At 46.3% G+C, this 18401-nt stretch overlaps 1 protein-coding gene across 6 annotated transcripts in view; it reads right to left on the reverse strand.

Annotated features, from left to right (window-relative positions):
- VWA3B (von Willebrand factor A domain containing 3B) overlaps window positions 1–18401 on the reverse strand; it is a 165387-nt gene that overhangs the window by 22755 nt on the left and 124231 nt on the right. For all 6 annotated transcript variants that reach the window (XM_074332571.2, XM_074332569.2, XM_074332568.2 and 3 more), the window contains 3 exons: window positions 16050–16168; window positions 11865–11915; window positions 2210–2414 (listed from right to left, as the gene is read on the reverse strand). In XM_074332571.2, the coding sequence (XP_074188672.2) occupies window positions 2210–2414; window positions 11865–11915; window positions 16050–16168 (375 nt within the window). The remainder of the gene's footprint in view (window positions 1–2209; window positions 2415–11864; window positions 11916–16049; window positions 16169–18401) is intronic.

Here is an 18401-nt window from a genome sequence, read left to right on the forward strand (position 1 = left end):
GAGACAGTACTGGAGCCTCAGGCCTGCTTGGGCCTTTCCTCTCTCTGGGTACCTAATTATGAGGCCAGAACACTGTACACTGTCTCTGTGAATAACTCAACTCCCTTAAAAACCTTGCGAAGAAGGGGCCAGCCTGCAGTGTTTTCTGACCTGTGCAGTGTTGTCTCTCCCCTCATTTAGATTTAGAAGCGTTTCCTCCACCCTGGGAGTAGCTAGACTCTCCAGCCCTTTTAAAAATGGGTTCTGGAGAGAAAATGGGAAAAAGACCTACAGGAAAATGGAAATCAGAGTGGAAATCCCCTGCACAGTCCTTCTCGTCCTGGGGACGACCCACCACCGTAAATGAAATGGAAGGCTTTGGTACAGTGGTTTTCCTCCTAGGCCATTTGCATTTGCACATGAGACAAGCCACCAAACCAAAGGAGTGAAGCTCTAAGTGGAATCTTCTGCCTCAGCCCTGCCCTTTGGAAGAGCTGTCTCCTTGCAAGACCTCTCACAAGTGCAACGGTCAACACTGGGGCTCCTGGGGACACTGAGGATATCACAGGTGAGTCCCAGGCTTACAGGGGAAGCTGCTGCCAGGAAGACGCCCAGAGAGAATCGCCCTCTGCTGTAAGCAGCCTTGGGCACTTGGCCTTGCTCACTCTCATCCTTTCTGTGGTGCCTTGTGCTGTGTGAGTGGCTCCGTAGGAAGCATAGGACACAATAACAGGATGCAGCCTTTACCTAGAAAGGAGACCTCTCCTCCCCACCAGAGTGCAGCACTGGGCTGTGGAGAGAGCTGACTACGCTGAGAGTAAAATCTTCAATCAAACATTAATCAATAGCAACTCAAAGGGCTTTTGTGAAAGGATGAAGAGTGTGTGTGTGAGTGTGTGAGTGTGTGTGTGTGTGTGTGTGTGTGTGTGTGTGTGTGTTAGCAGCAAAAGACCTAATAAACACACATCAGATGCTGAATGAAACAGTTTCTTGAGCTTGAAGAACAAACTTGGAATAGTCAGTCTTTGCTCTTTTAGGGGAAAATCTGAAATGTTTTAATTATTTAAATGTGAAAATTACCACAGCTTTGAGATCTGTGATTAGGACCTTACTGACATGGTTCTCCATACACTGCTACTCCAGAGATGGACGGGAGCTACACACTGGAGCTACTCTGTCTCTCTCTCTAGGACTGGTTCCCTAGCCTGAAGGTTAATTATCGTTCAGATGCCCTCTGGTGATGTCCACACAACACCGTGGTGGAGGGACTGGCCAAGGAGGCTGAACTCTGTGTCATGGCAACAGGAGGGGCGTAGCCAGGGAGTTTTCAAGGGGCACTTAGAATAGCAGACTTTCCTTCCATTACGTGGTCCCAATCAAACAAACTTGATTAACTTTTAATTATCCTAACAAAATAATTCCTAATTATAATGCACCCTAGAAGTCATTAATGATGTGAAAGAGAAGAAAACTGGAAAATGACCCAAATATTCAACATTTGAAGAGGTAAATAAACCAGGATAGAAACACACCATGGAATGTTATGGAACCACAAAATATAACAATCTGATGACTCAGTAAAAACACAGAGAAAGTATATGAGATGATGCTCAATTAAAAAGCAGAATATGAAATGGTTATGGATCTATGTAAAATATGTTCGAGGAAATAAAACCTAGAAGTAAATGATCCAAAGTGGTAATAATAAGGCAATCATATAATAAATTTTTCTTTTAATAAACTTTATTTTATTATTAATAATAATTGCTAACACTTATGGGTGGGTTTCATTTCAAAGTTCTTGAAATGTTCATTTTATTCTCATAAGAACCCTACGAAGCAGATACTGTTAATACTTCTATTTTATAAGTAAAAAAACTAAGGTTTGGAGAGACAGAGTAACTAGCCAAGATCACATAGGGATTAGATGACAGGTTGGAGGCTGGACCCTGGTCTGGCTTATATCAAAGTTAGGCTTTTAATCATGACAGCATACGTCTGTTTAGTTTTATTTTGCAGTTAAAAGATGTAGTGTTTAAAAAATAAGACCATAGAAAAACCAAATGGCATTTCCTTTCTGTTGAAAAAAGTTTTGGGCCCCTAACTGTGTTGGTGCTAACTCTTAGCCGTCAGTGTGGTAGGGGTGTGAGAGAGAAGGAAGGCCAGTCCAGGGATGGAGTTACCTGAGACAGGGAGGGAGGCAGGAAACAGACGCTTCCATGGTACCCACCTCTCCGAGTGCCCTGCTTCCGTAATTCTCCTTCCTGGCAGCCTCCTGCAGTTCGAGGGCCTGCTGGACATACATCTTTCCAGCTAGGATTTCATTTTCCAGTATCGACAGCTCTTTCAATGAAATGGGCCAATTCAACCGTTCTAATGCCTCATTTAAAGCTGTCTTGTTTTCCAAGTACCTCATTGGTTTGTTTGCATCTAGCCTTAAAAAAAAAAAAAAAAATAGGAAGAAGGTGAAACAAAAAAAACAAAGAGACCATAATAGAAAAAACATGAAAAGATGAAAAGACGGTATTTTGGTAAACCCTCTCCAGAGAAATATCTGTCAAAGCAGATGTTAGGTACCAACTGACAGAATATCAACCATGTCCTCTGGTGCATGGGGACTTTGACAGCTTGCACATTGCTTAATTTGATTATCTGATTTTAAGAACGTTTGATACACATGCCATTTTTTTTCAACAATTTGTTTTGGCATAATTTGAACCCATTCCTTTTCCCCCAGGTCTAACGTTTGGCAGAACCAAGAATGAGCTTCAAAGAGATTTCATACAACTATCTCTAGCAGTGACTCTGGAAAACAAAGCAAAGCAAAACAAAACAAAGCCCAAATATTTGCCTCACTTCAGTAATTCTTCTACTAGCTCATTTTTGCTATTTTGATCTCCTCTCCTCCTTATATGTTTAAGTAAGCCTAAACTTTCTGGCTTCATTGTTTTGGTATTCAAAGAATAGAAGCCAAACTTTCTATGAGCTGGTGAACAGGCTGTGAGATGCCAGGGGAAGCCAGTGTGGTGAGGTGGCCCAGATCCTGGATTCTAGTTCCAGTCCCAGCTACTTCGCAGTCAGAATCTCCTGGAAGGAGAGAGAAGGTAGGGTACAGTGGGGAGAGAAAGGGGTCATTCATAATTATCGTTCCGTTACTGCTGGAAGTGGCATTTCCTTTAGCTGTATGGTACTGGGAGAGTAGAATGGAACCCAGCACAACCACAGGACTCAACCCACAAACAAACCTGTCTCCAGAGGACAGCAAAACTTCTTATTAAAAATCTGAATTGGAGTGATGTAAGTAAGATGGTGAAATAAGAAACCCCAGGCCCTCAGAAATAACGACTTTATGACAATATATGGACCAAACTGCCTTTGTGAGAATTCCAGAAGCCAGTGAAGAGCTTGCAGCGCTCCACAAAGCCAAGAAGAGCAGGCACTGAAATGGGCAAGAAAGTGCATTTTGCCTGGCCTAGCCCATCCCCTCCCCAGGCACAATGCACTGCAATTGGGAGAAAACTCCTAAAACCCTTGGGAGGGAAAAAGAGGGAGCATGCATCCAACATTCTGGCCTTAGGGGTGTTGCCAGGGAGACTGCTTTCTGTCTCATCTGACTCAGTACTAACGGGAATGGCTCTATACTTTAGACATCAGGTTAGGAGCCCCTGAGAAAAAAAGGTGAGTTCCATGGCTTGTTACAGCACCAGAACAACTACAGTACCAAAGACAGATGCCAGGGAAGCAAGAGATTATGGGCTACTGAGAAGAAACAGGGGCACACACTTTGAGAAATCACACACACACATAAGCCTAGAGAAGACATATCCCCAGAAAAGGGTTGAGAGTTCCCCAGAATCTCTAGCCTGTAAGAAGCCAGTCTATAAAGACTGGGAGAGGTGTCTGGTTTTTCAAATATTCAAAACTTAACTAAAGGTTCTAAGGCATACAAAGAAACAGGGAACGATGACCCTACTGATGGAATAAAAGATGGCCAGAATTACACCAATGCCAACACAGAAAAAGATACTAAAGAAAAGAATGTGACAAGACCATTTCCTTTATGAATACAGAGATAAATAGTGTCAACAAAACAGTAGCAAACCAAATCCATCAGAGCATTAAAAAGATTACACACCATGACCAAGTGGGATTTATCCCAGGAATGCAAGGTGGTTCAACCTAATAAAATCAATTGATTTAATACACCATAACACATCAATACAACAAAGGGGGAAAAAAACCCACATGATCATCTCAATACACAGAAAATGCGTTTGACAAATTTCCATTTATGGAAAACCCACAGCTAACATCCTACTCAATGGTGAAAGAATGAAAGCTTTCTCCCTATGATCAGGAACAAGACAAGATGCCCCCCTTCACCACTGTTATTCAACATCGTATTGGAAGTTCTGGCCAGAGCAATTAGGCAAGAGAAAGAAACAAAAGGCATCCAAATTGAAAAAGAGAAGTAAAACTATCTCTATTTGCAGATAGAGATAACCTCACTCCATAAATAAAAACTGATACAGAATTGATCAATGACCCAGATGTAAAAGTTAAAACCAGAAAAGTATTAGAAGGAAACATGGGTAAATCTTCATGACCTCATATTTGCCAATGGATTGATTCCTTAAATTTGACACAAAAAGCATGAACAACAAAAGAAAAAATAGATGAATTGATTTCCTAAAAATTAAAAACTTTTGGGCAAAAAGGAAAATCAAGAATGTGAAAGGACAATGTATAGAATGGGAAAATACTGGCAAATCATACATCTGATAAAGGTTGAATATCCAGAACTCTTACAACTCAGCAAAAAGACAAACAACTCAATTTAAAAATGAGCCAGACTTAATATTGAATAGATATTTCTCTGAAGAATAGATATTTCTCTGAAGAATATACATGGCCAACAACCACATGAAAGGATGTCCAACATTCTTGATCATTAAGCAAATGCAAATGAATACCACAATGAGATATCACTTCACACCCACATTAGGATGGCTTTAGTTAAAAAACAAAAACAAACAAACAAACAGAACAGTAGGAAAATAACAAGTATTGGCAAATGGGTTCATATATTGCTGGTGGGAGTGTAAAATGGTAGATCTGCCATGGTGAACAGTTTGGTAGTTATTCAAAAATTACCCTGTGATCCAGCAAAACCCCTCCTAGGTATGTACTCAGAGAAGTGAAGACATATGAGGTGATCAAACTATACGGTGAATGTCTAAATAAAAAAAAATTATTGCAGTAAAAGACACATTGCCATTAATTACCCTCAAAATACTCCCTCTTTCTTTGAACACACTTATCCCATCTTTCTTGTCACTTTCTGATGCAGTTCTGGAAGTCCTCTTTCTTGAGTGTCTTTAGTTGTGTTGTCATGGCTGCCTTGATGTCCTGAATCATTTTGACTTTGGGGAAGAACCAGAAGTTGCACAGTGCCAAATCCGGTGAACAAGGTGGATGAGGACACACCGTAATGTTTTTATGCGACAGAAATTGCTGTATACCAGAAGCGATGTGTGACATGGTGTGGGGACAGAGCCCCAGAAAGTAGTTTACATGCTCTTGGCCTCACGTGGAAAGATGCTGGCTCGGGTAGTAGATGGCCGTCAGCTGTGGCTGATTGGCCGTCAGCTGTAGCCAGTTGGCCAATTAGCTGCCAATATAACTGCTGCGGCTACGGAGGAGAGCCGAGGAGAGTGGAGGAGAGTCGTCGGTGGGTTGCAGACAAAAGGGACAGCAGGTCGCACGTCCAGTGAACCCAGCCTCCAGTGAGACCGTAGTGGTATGACTCCCCTACCTATGGCTCCGTGGGTGTTCCTTTTTGGCCTCACCATCATATCCTGCGTTCTTATGTGGGGAGCGGGAGCAGAGACCCCGCAGTCTGCCCCGCATGAAAAATGGCGCAGAGAGCAGGGTATGGTGTCGGCTGAAACTCTCCAGAATATACTGGAGCAGTTTACACGTATAAAAGCTCAGCTTCGTAAGCAGAGTACGGTGCTGGCCACAACCTACTGAAGCATGGTGGAGCGGTTTGTGCATGTGAGAGCCCAGCTTCGGAAGGCCCATGAGGAGCGACACCGGGAACGGGAGGCACGATCTGCCTGGGAGACTCGAGCCTCCAGCTGGCACATCACCCTCTTGGCCATGGACGGTGTTGCCTTCATTTTGGTGATCTGCTACGGCCTTAAGCTCCGAGAGTTGTGGACATCTTACACCGAGGCCTCCATCCACTCAGACACCTGGCACAGCGAGCAAGATTCCGACCAGGTAGGAATGGCGTCTTGACTCTGGGCAGGAGGACGTGTGGCCCCCACACAGTGTGTGGTGCCCAGTGGCCACTGTTCTCAGGAGTTGGACCCCCAAGGAGGGGTGGGAGGACATGGACGGCTCTCCGGCCAGTGTGGAGAGGGCCCTGCAGGCTCTGGCTGAGCAGTTGCCAGAGGAGGAGAAGGCTACAGCCGGCCGCGTGGGCTGGATGTTCCTCACGGCCTTGAGTCTCAACACAGAAAATGTGCTTAATGAAGTGGCCCGGGTGCCTGACCAGGTGTCCCGGTTGGAAGTGCTGGAAGCCCGGGTCCGCCTGTTAGAACAGGGGCCCCAAGGTGGAGACTCTGAGGCAGAGGCGGAGGAAGCAAATGGAGACAATGTAGCTCCCAACCCCTAAGCCCGGCCAATCTTGAAGCAAAGGGTAAAACGTGAGCAACCTTTGGGCCCCGGGGGCGTTGCTGCTGGCAACCCAGCTGTGACTGAGTTCACAACCTACACCCCTTACACTCCCACTGAGTTGCAGGAGCTGGGGAGGCAGTACAGACAGCGCCCTGGAGAGCCAGTCTCGGCTTGGCTATTACGTTTATGGGATGAGGGAGCAGACAGCATTCTCTGCTCCCCAGGCGAGATGGAAAAGCTAGCCTTCGTGACAGTGCATCCGTCCCTGCGACAAAGGTTACAAAACTGCCATAGGTTGGCCAACAACCAGGGCAACCATTCTCTAATGGCGTGGCTCACGGCTGCGGTACGCACCGTATGGGAACAGGCTGGCGAGCTGCCAGACACTGTGAGTCAATGGCAGTCATATACAGAACTTACGCAAATAATCCGTGAAATGGGTATGAGACATGCTATTTTTAACCTCAACATGCAGGGCCCAGATGACGAGCTTTTTACTGCCAGCATGAGAGATCTGGTTTTGGATACTGCACCTGCGAGTGCTTTTGGGTCTTTGGTTGCTATTCTTACATCGTATGTAGGGCGACGGATCCATGAAGTTACAACTGCCATGGCCAGCCTAGGGGATGTTGAAAGCCGGAGGTGAAGGAAGTTAAGACAGGAGGTCCGCACAGTTGAGACCTGGAAGCCCAAACCAAAGGTAAAGGGGCGAGGTCGCGAGCCTCAGAGAGTAACACGCGCACAGATGTGGCGTGATCTCGTGGCAGCAGGGGTCAATAGGAAGAAAATAGACCGACAACCCAATGCACTCCTGCTGGAACTTTGGAAACAGTTGCGTCCGGAACAACAATTCCGGAGAAGCATAAAGGAGGAGTCTGGCAAAGCGCGACCCGTGTCCCTCCAGGACTTCATGCAGCCGCTTGAGGCTGACCCCTTGCAGCTTGATTAGGGGTGGGGCCAAGGTACCCGGTCAGAGGGGACGAGCAGGGACCGGAGGCCCTACGTGGAACTGTCCATACATAGGTCCCCTTCGAATGTACAGAGGGTTTTGGCTCTAGTTGACACTGGCGCTGACTGCAGTCTCGTTTACGGGAACCCAGAACTGTTCCCTGGACCAGCAATCTGCATTGATGGCTACGGGGGAAAGACTGTGACTGTAAAAGCTGTTTCCTTACCACTGGGTATAGGAAGGTTTCCCCCTCGTACCTATAAGGTTTATGTCTCCCCCGTTACGGAGTATATTCTAGGGGTGGTCGTGCTACATGGCCTCAGCTTACAGACGTCGGTAGGAGAGTTCCGTCTCCGGATCCGGGTGGTGAAAGCGGTGACACGCGGGCATGCTCACCACCCTCCTCAAGTGTTGCCACAGCCCTGGCACGTGGTTACAGTGCGACAGTATCGCCTGCCACAAGGACAGGAGGAGATTGGTCGTACAATATTGCAATTGGAGAAGGCACATATTGTGAGGCCAACGCACAGTCCCTTTAACTCCCCAGTATGGCCTGTCAAGAAGCCAGATGGGACCTGGCAAATGACTGTGGACTATAGGGAGTTAAATAAGGTGACGCCACCCTTGCACGCTGCAGTGCCTCCAATTCATTATTTAATGGATCGTCTGATTGTCCGCCTGGGAACATATCACTATGTAGTGGACTTGGCCAATGCTTTTTTCTCCATTGACATTGCACCTGAGTGTCAAGAGCAGTTTGCTTTTACGTGGGATGGGCGGCAGTGGACTTTTCAAGTCTTTCCGCAAGGATACTTGCACAGCCCCACTATCTGCTATGGCTCGTAGCCCAGGATTTGGCACAGTGGGATCGCCCATCCTCTGTGGCCTTGTTTCATTATGTTGATGACATTCTGTTAACCTCAGATTCTCTTTCTGATTTACAGCAAGCAGCTCCCTCTCTTCTCCGCCACCTGAAGTCGCGGCTGGGCGGTGAATGAGGAAAAGGTCCAAGGCCCTGGCTTATCGGTCAAGCTTTTGGGTGTTGTGTGGTCGGGTAAGACAAAGGTTATACCTGAGGATGCCTGGTTTACCGATGGTTCTAGCTGAGGGGCTGCAGCTGTTTGGACGGCTATTGGTGTGCAGCCCAAAACAGACACCGTTTGGTTTGATACTGGGACGGGCCAGAGTAGCCAGTGGGCTGAATTACGGGCTGTGTGGATGGTAATCAGCCACGAGCCTGGGCCCCTAGTTATTTGCACTGACAGCTGGGCGGTGTTCCGGGGCCTAACGTTGTGGCTCCCTACATGGAAACACCAAAACTGGTTGGTGGGACACCGTCCACTGTGGGGTCAAGCCATGTGGCAGGACCTCTGGGACCTAGGGCAGAGAAAGGAGGTGACCTTAATGCATGTCACAGGTCACTCCCCCTTAGTGTCCCCAGGTAATGATGAAGCAGACGCCCTAGCACGGGTACGATGGTTAGAGCGGGCTCCTGCCACTGATGTGGCCCATTGGCTGCATAGGAAACTGCAGCACGCTGGAAGCCGAACCATGTGGCAGGTGAGCAGGCGCTGGGCCTGCCTTTGAAATGTCAGGAGATAGCAGATGCCTGCTATGACTGTGCCGTCTGTGCCCAGGACAGCCCCCAAAGGCAGAGGCTCCCCTGGGAGACACAGCAGATTACATGAGGGAGGGTGCCCCTCACTCGCTGGCAAGTGGATTACATTGGACCCCTGCCTAAGGCCCGCAATGTGATATATGCATTTACAGCAGTGGACACTGCTACGGGGTTGATGTTTGCTTGGCCCTGTCCGGCTGCAGATCAGCGGCATACAGTGGTTGCCCTTACATGCTGTGCGCCCTCTATTGGCACCCCCAAGTCATTGAAAGTGACAGGGGTACCCATTTTACGGGGCAAGAAGTGCAGCGCTGGGCTGCCAGGATGGACGTGCAATGGTTGTTTCATGCTCCGTATAACCCACAAGCAGCTGACATGATTGAACGCTGTAATGGCCTTTTGAAGCAAGGTCTCTGGGTATCAAAACACCCTCCCACGATGCGTGACTGGGCCTCGCGTCTATGGGACGTCCTGAGAGTCCTGAATGAGAGACCACAGAAGGGAGGGCCTGCGCCAGTAGAAGCTCTGCTACATCGAACGGCCGCTCCCATTCAATTACAAGTTACCACCAGTGAGACTCTGTTAAAGCCAGGCTAAGGCAGAAATGGGAACATTTTGCTGCCAGCACCCACATGCTTGAAAGCAGGGGAACGGCAGCAATGGACTTGGCCCTGGCAGGTCAAAAGCCCCCACTGTCGATGGTTGGGCCTGATAGCCCCATGGGGGGCTGGTTTGACTCATGATTTGCAAGTGACACCAGGGGTGGTGGCTGAGTGGCCACCGCAAGTGACTGTAGTATACGGAGGTCCCGATACCAGGATGATTTTGCGGGGAACCTATGTGCTCTCACTATGGCCTATTATGGGGTCCCCTGTTCTGTTACATGTTGAAACTATGCAAGGGACCCCAAGCACTGCCATAAAGGTCTGGTACCACAAACCGGGAAAGGTGCCAGTGGCAGCGACCCTCCTTTCCCAGGACAAAAAGCTAGCATGTATCCTCCCAGATGGGAGGGATTTGCCATTGTTGGTTCCTAAGACTACTGTTTCTTTTCGTCCGTAGGTGTCAGTAGGCTAATATGGCACCGGGACCCTCGCGGAAGACGCTTGTCGCGTAGATTGTGAGGCGAGGCCCTGTAGGGGTGGAGTGTGGGGACAGAGCCCCAGAGAGTAGTTTACAGGCTCGGCCTCACATGGAAAGGTGCTGGCTCAGGTAGTAGATGGCTGTCAGCTGTGGCTGATTGGCCGTCAGCTGTAGCCAGTTAGCCAATTGGCCGCTAATATAACTGCTGTGGCTACGGAGGAGAGCCGAGGAGAGTGGAAGAGCAGAGTCAAGGAGAGTGGAGGAGAGTCGTCAGTCAGTTGGCAGAAAAACGGACAGCAGGTCGCACGTCCGGTGAACCCAGCCTCCAGTGAGATCATAGTGGTATGACTCCCCTACCTATGGCTCCGTGGGTGTTCCTTTTTGGCCTCACCATATCCTGCGTTCTTATGTGGGGAGCGGGAGCAGAGACCCCGCAGGCCGCCCCGCACGACACATGGAGTGTTATCATGATGGAGAATGATTTACAGCACACTTTAAAACAAACCTTATTTCAACTGTAACTCCCACCTGACTGACTGCACTGAATAAGTTGAAACTTGTCACACTGTTACTAAGTTTCAACAGTGCCGCTTCCTATATTGAAGATCCCTGCCTTTCCATTGGATGGCACTCAGCAGCAGCATTTACTGTATTTTGTGATCACAACGGAAAGGCTCTGTGTCTCACTTCGCTTCTGGTACAGTAATTTCTGTCAAATAAAAACATTATGGTGTGTCTTCATCCACTTTATTCATCGGATCTGGCACCACGTGACTTCTGGCTCTTCCCCAAAGTCAAAATGACCATGAAAGGTAAACGTTTTCAATCAATTCAGGACATCGAGGCAGCCATGACAGCACAACTAAAGACCCTCATAAAAGAGGACTTCCAGACCTGCTTCGAAAGTGGCAAGAATGATGGGATAAGTGTGTTTGAAGCGAGGGGGAGTATGTTGAGGTGGATTAATGGCAATGTGTCTTTTACTATAATAATTTTATCTTATTTAAAAATTCACCGTATTTGTTGATCGTACCTCATATGTCCACACAGAAACTTCTATGTGAATGTCTGTATGTCTATTACAGCATTGTTCATAACAGCCCCAAAGTGGGAACAACCCAAATATCCATCAATGGAAGAATGGAAAAAGAAACTGGTATATACACACAATGGATCATTACTGAGGCATCAAAACGAATGAATACTATATATGCTACTATTAGATGAACGTTGAAAGCATTAGCTTTACATTAACTAAGCAAAAGAAGCCAGACACAAAAGGTCACATGTTGTCTGTTCCTTTCTGTGATATATCCAGAACAGGCAAATACACAGAAAGCAGACCGGAGGGGAAGGAAGAACGGGAAAGGATTACTTAATGGGTATTAGGTTTTTTCTAAGGTTATAAAAAAGTTTTGAAAGTGGAGGGAGGTGGTGGTTTGCACAATATTTTGAATATTTTAAACACCATTGAATTGCACACTTCAGAACAGTTATGCGGATTTCACACACACACGCACACGCACACAAAGTGAGGAGGAACTGGCTTACTTTTCTTTTTCTTCTTGAGATAATGCTTGCCAAACAAGTTTATTCAAGCGCCTGTTTAAAAAAACAAAGAAACAATTACTTAGTACCAATTCTTGGTTTCATAGCAAAAGGCTGACCTGAGGCTGTGAAGGGCACTGCAGGGTCGCCGCCATTTGTTCCGAGACTGGATATGTGCCCTCCCTCCTCCGCACCAGGTAGAAGCCTTCGGCTTCATGGCAGTCCTGGTAAACACGCGAGAAGGGCAGAGCTCTGAGCTCAGTCAGGTAAAGCCCAGGCTGAGAAAAGGCAGTAAACAAGCTGGTCCTTGTCATTGCCACATGAAGGTGTTTCTAAAAACCCACCACTTTTCTTCCTAAGGAGAAATGTAAGTGTGCCCTTCGCGTGCCCTGTAGACACTCCTCTGCCTGGACTCTCAGCGCAGAAGAGATTAAAAGGGCCGCACTTTAACAGGACTGGAATGCACTTCAGCGATCAAACTGCCTGACCTCCTTGTTTTCCAAATGAGGCCACCTAGAGGGGCAGACTAAAGAAGCAGCTTGCTTCCCCCCAAGCTACCCTGTTTCCCCGAAAATAAGGCCTAGCCAGACAGTCAGCTCTCATGCGTCTTTTGGAGCAAAAATTAATATAAGACCTGGCATTACATTATATTATTATATTGTATTATATTACGTTATAAAGACACAGTTTTATATTATAGTAAGATAAGACCGGGTCTTACATTAATTTTTGCTCCAAAAGACGCATTAGAACTGATTGTCCGGCTAGGTCTTATTTTGGGGGAAACACGGTAGTTGGCGATGCTGAGACTAGAACTCAGCACTGGACATGTCTGCAGAGGTGCTGTCAAGCCCAGAGGAAGTCAGAGCCAGTGGTCTCTATGGGGTGGGCCGAGCACCTTCTCTTGTTACTGATCAGTGATGCTTGTTTCTGAGTTTCCAGCCCAGCAAGGGAATGCTATTCATTACCCAAATCAGGCTTCCCAGAGTTCAGGGCCCAGGACACGCTCCAGGGCTGTCACTCTCCAGGAGGAATTCTTCTAACCACTGGCCCTGGCACCAGTGCACAGGGCTCTGGGAACACACTTTGGGGGATGTTATCCTGCCCTGATTCCCTACTGTGAGGTCGGTGAGATCACAGAGAGGCGGTCTGGCACGGTGGTGTAGAGCACAGGCCCTGGAGGCAGACCTCCTGGGCCAGAGCTCCGCTACCTTCCCTTCTTACTAGACTTGGGCACAGAACTTTTCTGAGGGCAGTCCCTATGGGATGTGGGGCACTGGACACGAGGGACGCTCTGTGGCTGGCCCAGCCCCTTGTCTGGGGGTTATACTGCCCCCAGTTTTCCTCTTTGTTTTAAGAGAGTGAAATCTGGTGCAGGCGGCCTTCACGAGCTCTAGCTCACAAATATACTTGTACCAAGAACTGACTCGTGCAAAACAACTTGTCATTAACGACACTTCCGAAGTCTGGGCAGCAGCCCGAGCATTTTGGAGAGATTACTAAGCAGAGATTACTAAACATGGAGCCAGCTTAGAACTGATGCTTCTCCTGTGGGTCTGAGGGCTGCAATCTTGACCTTAGACTCACAATCAAAACAAGCTGCACAAAAATCAGCCCAGATTGCCAACCTGAGCAATCTTCACACAAAACGCATGCTCAGACTCACAAAGCCAAGATTGATGACTCCATTCCTAAAATACTGAAACAGAAGTACTCCACACAAGGGCATTAAGTGTGACCAAAACAGTTAGTTTATGTCACTATTTTGGCAAAAGGGCGGTGAGCTTCCCATTGGCCTGGTCATTGCCAACCACGCAGGTTTAGAGTTACATCTGGCTTCCATGTGGTGGGAAATTCCTTAGCACTGTTATTGGGGGTGGGCTGGGAGGTAACCAAGTTTCATCATTACTTTCCATATTATGCATACCTTTAGGGAGGTAGAGCAAGATGGAAAAAGGAATTGACGCTTATACCAACAAAATTCTTAAATACTACTGATTGCAAAAGATCGGTAAGTTTGGCTCTGTATAATATTAATGTTAATATTAATATTACTCAACAACAATAACAAACAACTCATTTAATATAAGCGCCAAATTACGAACACCAACTAATACTAAATCAATCAGTAATATTAAATATTAGTCATATTAAAATAAATGTTATTATTAATAATACAATATAGTATGATATTTCTCTAAAAGGCTTTTCCAGATTCACTCACTGGAAGGAAGCAGCAGAACAAATCACCGACTATGTATTTTAGTCTTGCTATTAAGGAAGAAGGAGTCTCTTCCACCTGGGAAGGAGGGCTCCCTGTGACCTGGAAACCTTGGGAAGAACTGTGTGACTATGACACTCCATCTCTTTCTAGTTAATGTTAGGGTCAGCAGACTCAGGGCATGAAAGGGGCAAGTAATTAACACGAATTGCTCTTTACGCGTAACCTGCCTAGCCCTCACAACTGCTCTGTGAGGTAGAGTTTGTAAATGAGTCTGAAGCACACAACTGTCACATGACTTGCCAAGTAGATGAGACAGCCAAGACAGCCAAGAATGAGACCCAGAATTGTCTCGCCTCAACACCCCAACTTGTGGCCCTGAACCAGGCTTTCACAGACCAGGTAATTACAGAAGTCAAATATTTGAATGATTCAAGCAAACTAAATTATAATATAAATGATATTATACTGTGCTCGCTTCGGCAGCACATATACTAAAATGATATTATTATATTACATCTTGAATAACTGAATTTGAAGAATTTTAATGATTAAAGTTGCATCAGATCAAATTCAAATTAAATTCCAATAGTCAAATATGCATATAGTGACAGCTGCTGGGAAGAGAGGACAAAGGAGGAAGCAAGGCTGCCAAGCTCCTGCCCTTGGGATCTGACATCTTCGCAGGGGACATACAGGTCTGTGCAGAAGCTGTGAGTGCTCAGGGCTGCATACAGGGTGGGTGGTGGAGACTCACAGGGGAAAGCCCTCTCTGCAAGGGGCCACTGGTACCAAGGGAAGAAGGGATGAGAGAGTCCAAGGGATGGGGGGGACAGGAAGAGGGGCAACAGAGCTTGGATGCAAGAAAAGGCGTGCCTGGAGCATGGGAGGCACAGAAGGGGCAACTGCAGTGTGAGGGGATAGCTACAGAGCAAAGTTTCAGGCCCATGGGAAAGTGTGAGTCTTGACATAGCTCATCCTGCCTGGGAGAGAAGAGAGAAGCGAAGGGCAGAGAAAGACTCAGAGAAATCCTGGGAGCCATGGAGATGGTTGAAGGAGCTCATGCAAGACAGCCTCCCTTCTTGGGTGAGGGCAGCAGAAAAGTCTCACGTGAAACGAGGCTGGGAGAGGCCTATGATGAGCAAGGTGGGGAAGGCCCCCTCTGCACCAGACTGTGTGCCCCATGTGGCAGCAGTCAGGCTTCATACGTCTTTTGAACACACACTAGACACACTGCAGTGACAACAGGCCAGTATATGCTGGCTGGGGACACCGTTACTTTTCGTGTGCTTTATTTCATTTTTCCCACCCATGCGCTAGTAAATGAAAACCCAATCGCACAGCTTCCAGGACCAAGAAGCGAGCACGCTAGTTTCAATTAGTGCTGTGCACCAAGGATTAATTAAGTGCTGGGTGTGGGGAGGGGAGGTGAGTCGAGAACTAGGACAGGGTGAGACGGGGTCATCTGCCCTGTGAGAAAGGGCCCCTATCTCAGCACTAACACAGGCCCATGTAAAAGTGCAATTTTCGCTCTAGGCAACTTGACCTTCTTTTTGATCCTGATATAACAATGGCACATAGCAGCACCAACTTATGTTACCTCCACTATCTCACTGTTGGAGAGTTCTATTAGTCACTTTACAGAAGGTTAGGCACTGAAATGACCAAATGCACTCTGCTAAAGGGAAATGTAAAGACCTCGTGGAAACATGCGATATGTATAGATTTTGGAAAGGAGAGACGGTTTCCTTAGAATTCTGCTGGGTACACATAGGTGATGCCCTGAGCGCCTGGCACACAGAAGTGTCTGTGTTTGCTGCTGCTGCTGCTTCTGCTGCTGCTACTGCTGCAGAGTTTGGCGTTCCTATGCACAAGTTTAGACAGTTGCTCCAGATGAAATAATCTCAGCTAAAAAAAAGAGAAAACAAACTCCACAGCCATTAGACACAGCTGGAAGTAATACTCACTTTTCATAGGACTTAATTGCCTGTTCCACCTTTTGCTTGTAGATATTGAACTTGACTCCTTGGGGGTTAATTAATGTCATCTTATTTGTGTCGCTGCACACATGTGCCAAAGGGAACACCTACACGTCAGTACCAAAGAAAAGCATCATTGCTAGGCTAACATATTCCTTCAAAAGTGGATCTACATGGCTATATAGTATGTTTTTTAATTATAAAACCAACATATGATAATTGTAGAAAGGTAGAAAGCATAGAAATCATTAAGAGAAAGATAAGAATCAGAAATAGCATTACTAGCCATTTCCTTCTGAAAACTATATATTTTAAAAATCACACACACACACACACACACACACACACACAAACTGTTTCAGGAAACTAGTCAGAACGGAATATTATTTTCATAAGCCTCTGTCTAATTGATGAGTGACCAATAAGAAATTGTATCTTGTTGCTACTTTGTAAATTACTAGTTAAACATCTTTTAATCTTAAACATCTGAAAATAAATATATTTATTCCACATTTGATTTTCTTCTGAGACTATCTGATGGGAGTTAACATCTTTTGACCATTTTCCTTATTGGTTTATGAGAGGTTCTTACACATCAGATCGAGGAGCTTGGTGATCAAGGAAAACACATTCTACAAGAACAGCAGAGCACCAGGAAGGGGGCCATCTTTCTGAGTTCTTCCTGCCTGCACCGCTTACTTCCAGGGGATGGGGTGGGGGGGGTGGGGGTGAGGGGGGGTGGGGGCTGAGGGGGGTGAAGAGGGTGAGGGGTAGGGGGGTGGGGGCTGAAGGGGTGAGGGGGGTGGGGGGGTCCAGGAGGTGAGGAGGTGGAGGATAGAGAGGTGAGGGGGGTGGGAGAGGTGAAGGGGTGAGGGGGGTGGGGGGTGAATAGGGAGTGAGGGGGTGACAAGGGTTGGGGACTAGGAAGGCGAAGGGAGGCTAGAGGGGTGGGGGATGGGGGGTGAGGGGGTGGGGGGAGGGGGGAAGAGGCTGCTGTGGGGGGGGTGGGGGGGTGAGAGGGGGGGATGCCTCTGATTCCAGGCCATCTGCACAGAACTTGTAATATTATACGTCTACCTGTTTGCCTGTTGCTTAGCTCTTCCTAGTAGAATGTAAGTTCCATCAGAGGACAAACTGCTTTATTCACTACTGTATTCCTACCACCTAGAGCAGTGCCTGGAGCACACCATATAGTGTGACCTCAACAAATATTTGTTCATAAATAAATAAATAATTACATGTTCACAAAAGGGCATATTCTATATCTTAATATTTAAACAAAAAAGAAAAATAAGGTCTAACAAGAGAATTGTAAGTTATATCATTTCAAAATTGTACCTGATTCCAACCACAAGGAGTATGTAGGCATCTTGGAAATGTGGGAGTTGTTTCTAAGAAGTAAATTTTTACTTTCAATCAAAGTGATATAGTTCATACTCTTATGTTCCCTCTTGCCTCCAAAATCATACAAAAAAATTGTATTGTAGTCATTATTGTTTAGGAAAAAATGCATAGAAAAAAGGAAGAAGGAGAGAAAGGCAAAGAAAGATGAGTGGTTGATAAAGAGATTCTTTTAGAGACAAAAAGTTGAACAGAACTGTGAATGAGTAAGTGGGGTGGAAGCTGTGGGCTGGTTGACTCTGTGCCCAAAGACGGCAGGGGGCTGTGGAAGTTCACCTCTTGGAAAGCAAGTGGAACTATGCCCCACTTAGGCTCCGTGCCTGAAGCCAGCAGTGGTGTGAGGGTTGCCTGCGCCCTAAAGAACGACTGCCCTAATAAGAGAGAACACTGATGCAGCCTCACAATCAAGCCACCCTCGGAATCTATAATATTCCAGTGTCACCCTGGAGTGAGAGGTCTAAATCCCAACGAGGGGATCTCAAGTAGGTTGATTTAGGCCCCCGCAAAACAAGAGAAAAGAGAAAAAAGCAGATTTTTAAAAATCTTGTTAAAATGAGCTCGCACACTAAAATACACCACCAAATTGTGTATGCCAAAACACACACCCCAAAAAAATGCCAAAAATGATAGCTGAGTAAATCAACAATCAAAATGCCAATTCACTTGAGAAGAAATTAACTTATGAGCTATCAAGTGCGATAAGAAGAAATGGATGGGGAAAAATATCATTTTAAATAATAAAATAAAATCTATCTTGGAGAAAACAGACATTGAAAATTACATACATTAATCTTGTAACCATCAAGACCAAAACAAACAAGAAAACTGGCAAAGATTTAGGAAACTGAAGAGAAAGAAATGAGGTTAATAGGCTGCATAGTCAAACCTTGCTAACTTATCAGACACATTAATTCAGCATGTGACTTCTACCAATCTTTG

Source organism: Rhinolophus sinicus, chromosome 2 (genome assembly GCF_057876585.1).
Source record: "Rhinolophus sinicus isolate RSI-liver-muscle chromosome 2, RSI-T2T, whole genome shotgun sequence".
NCBI lineage: Eukaryota > Metazoa > Chordata > Mammalia > Chiroptera > Rhinolophidae > Rhinolophus > Rhinolophus sinicus.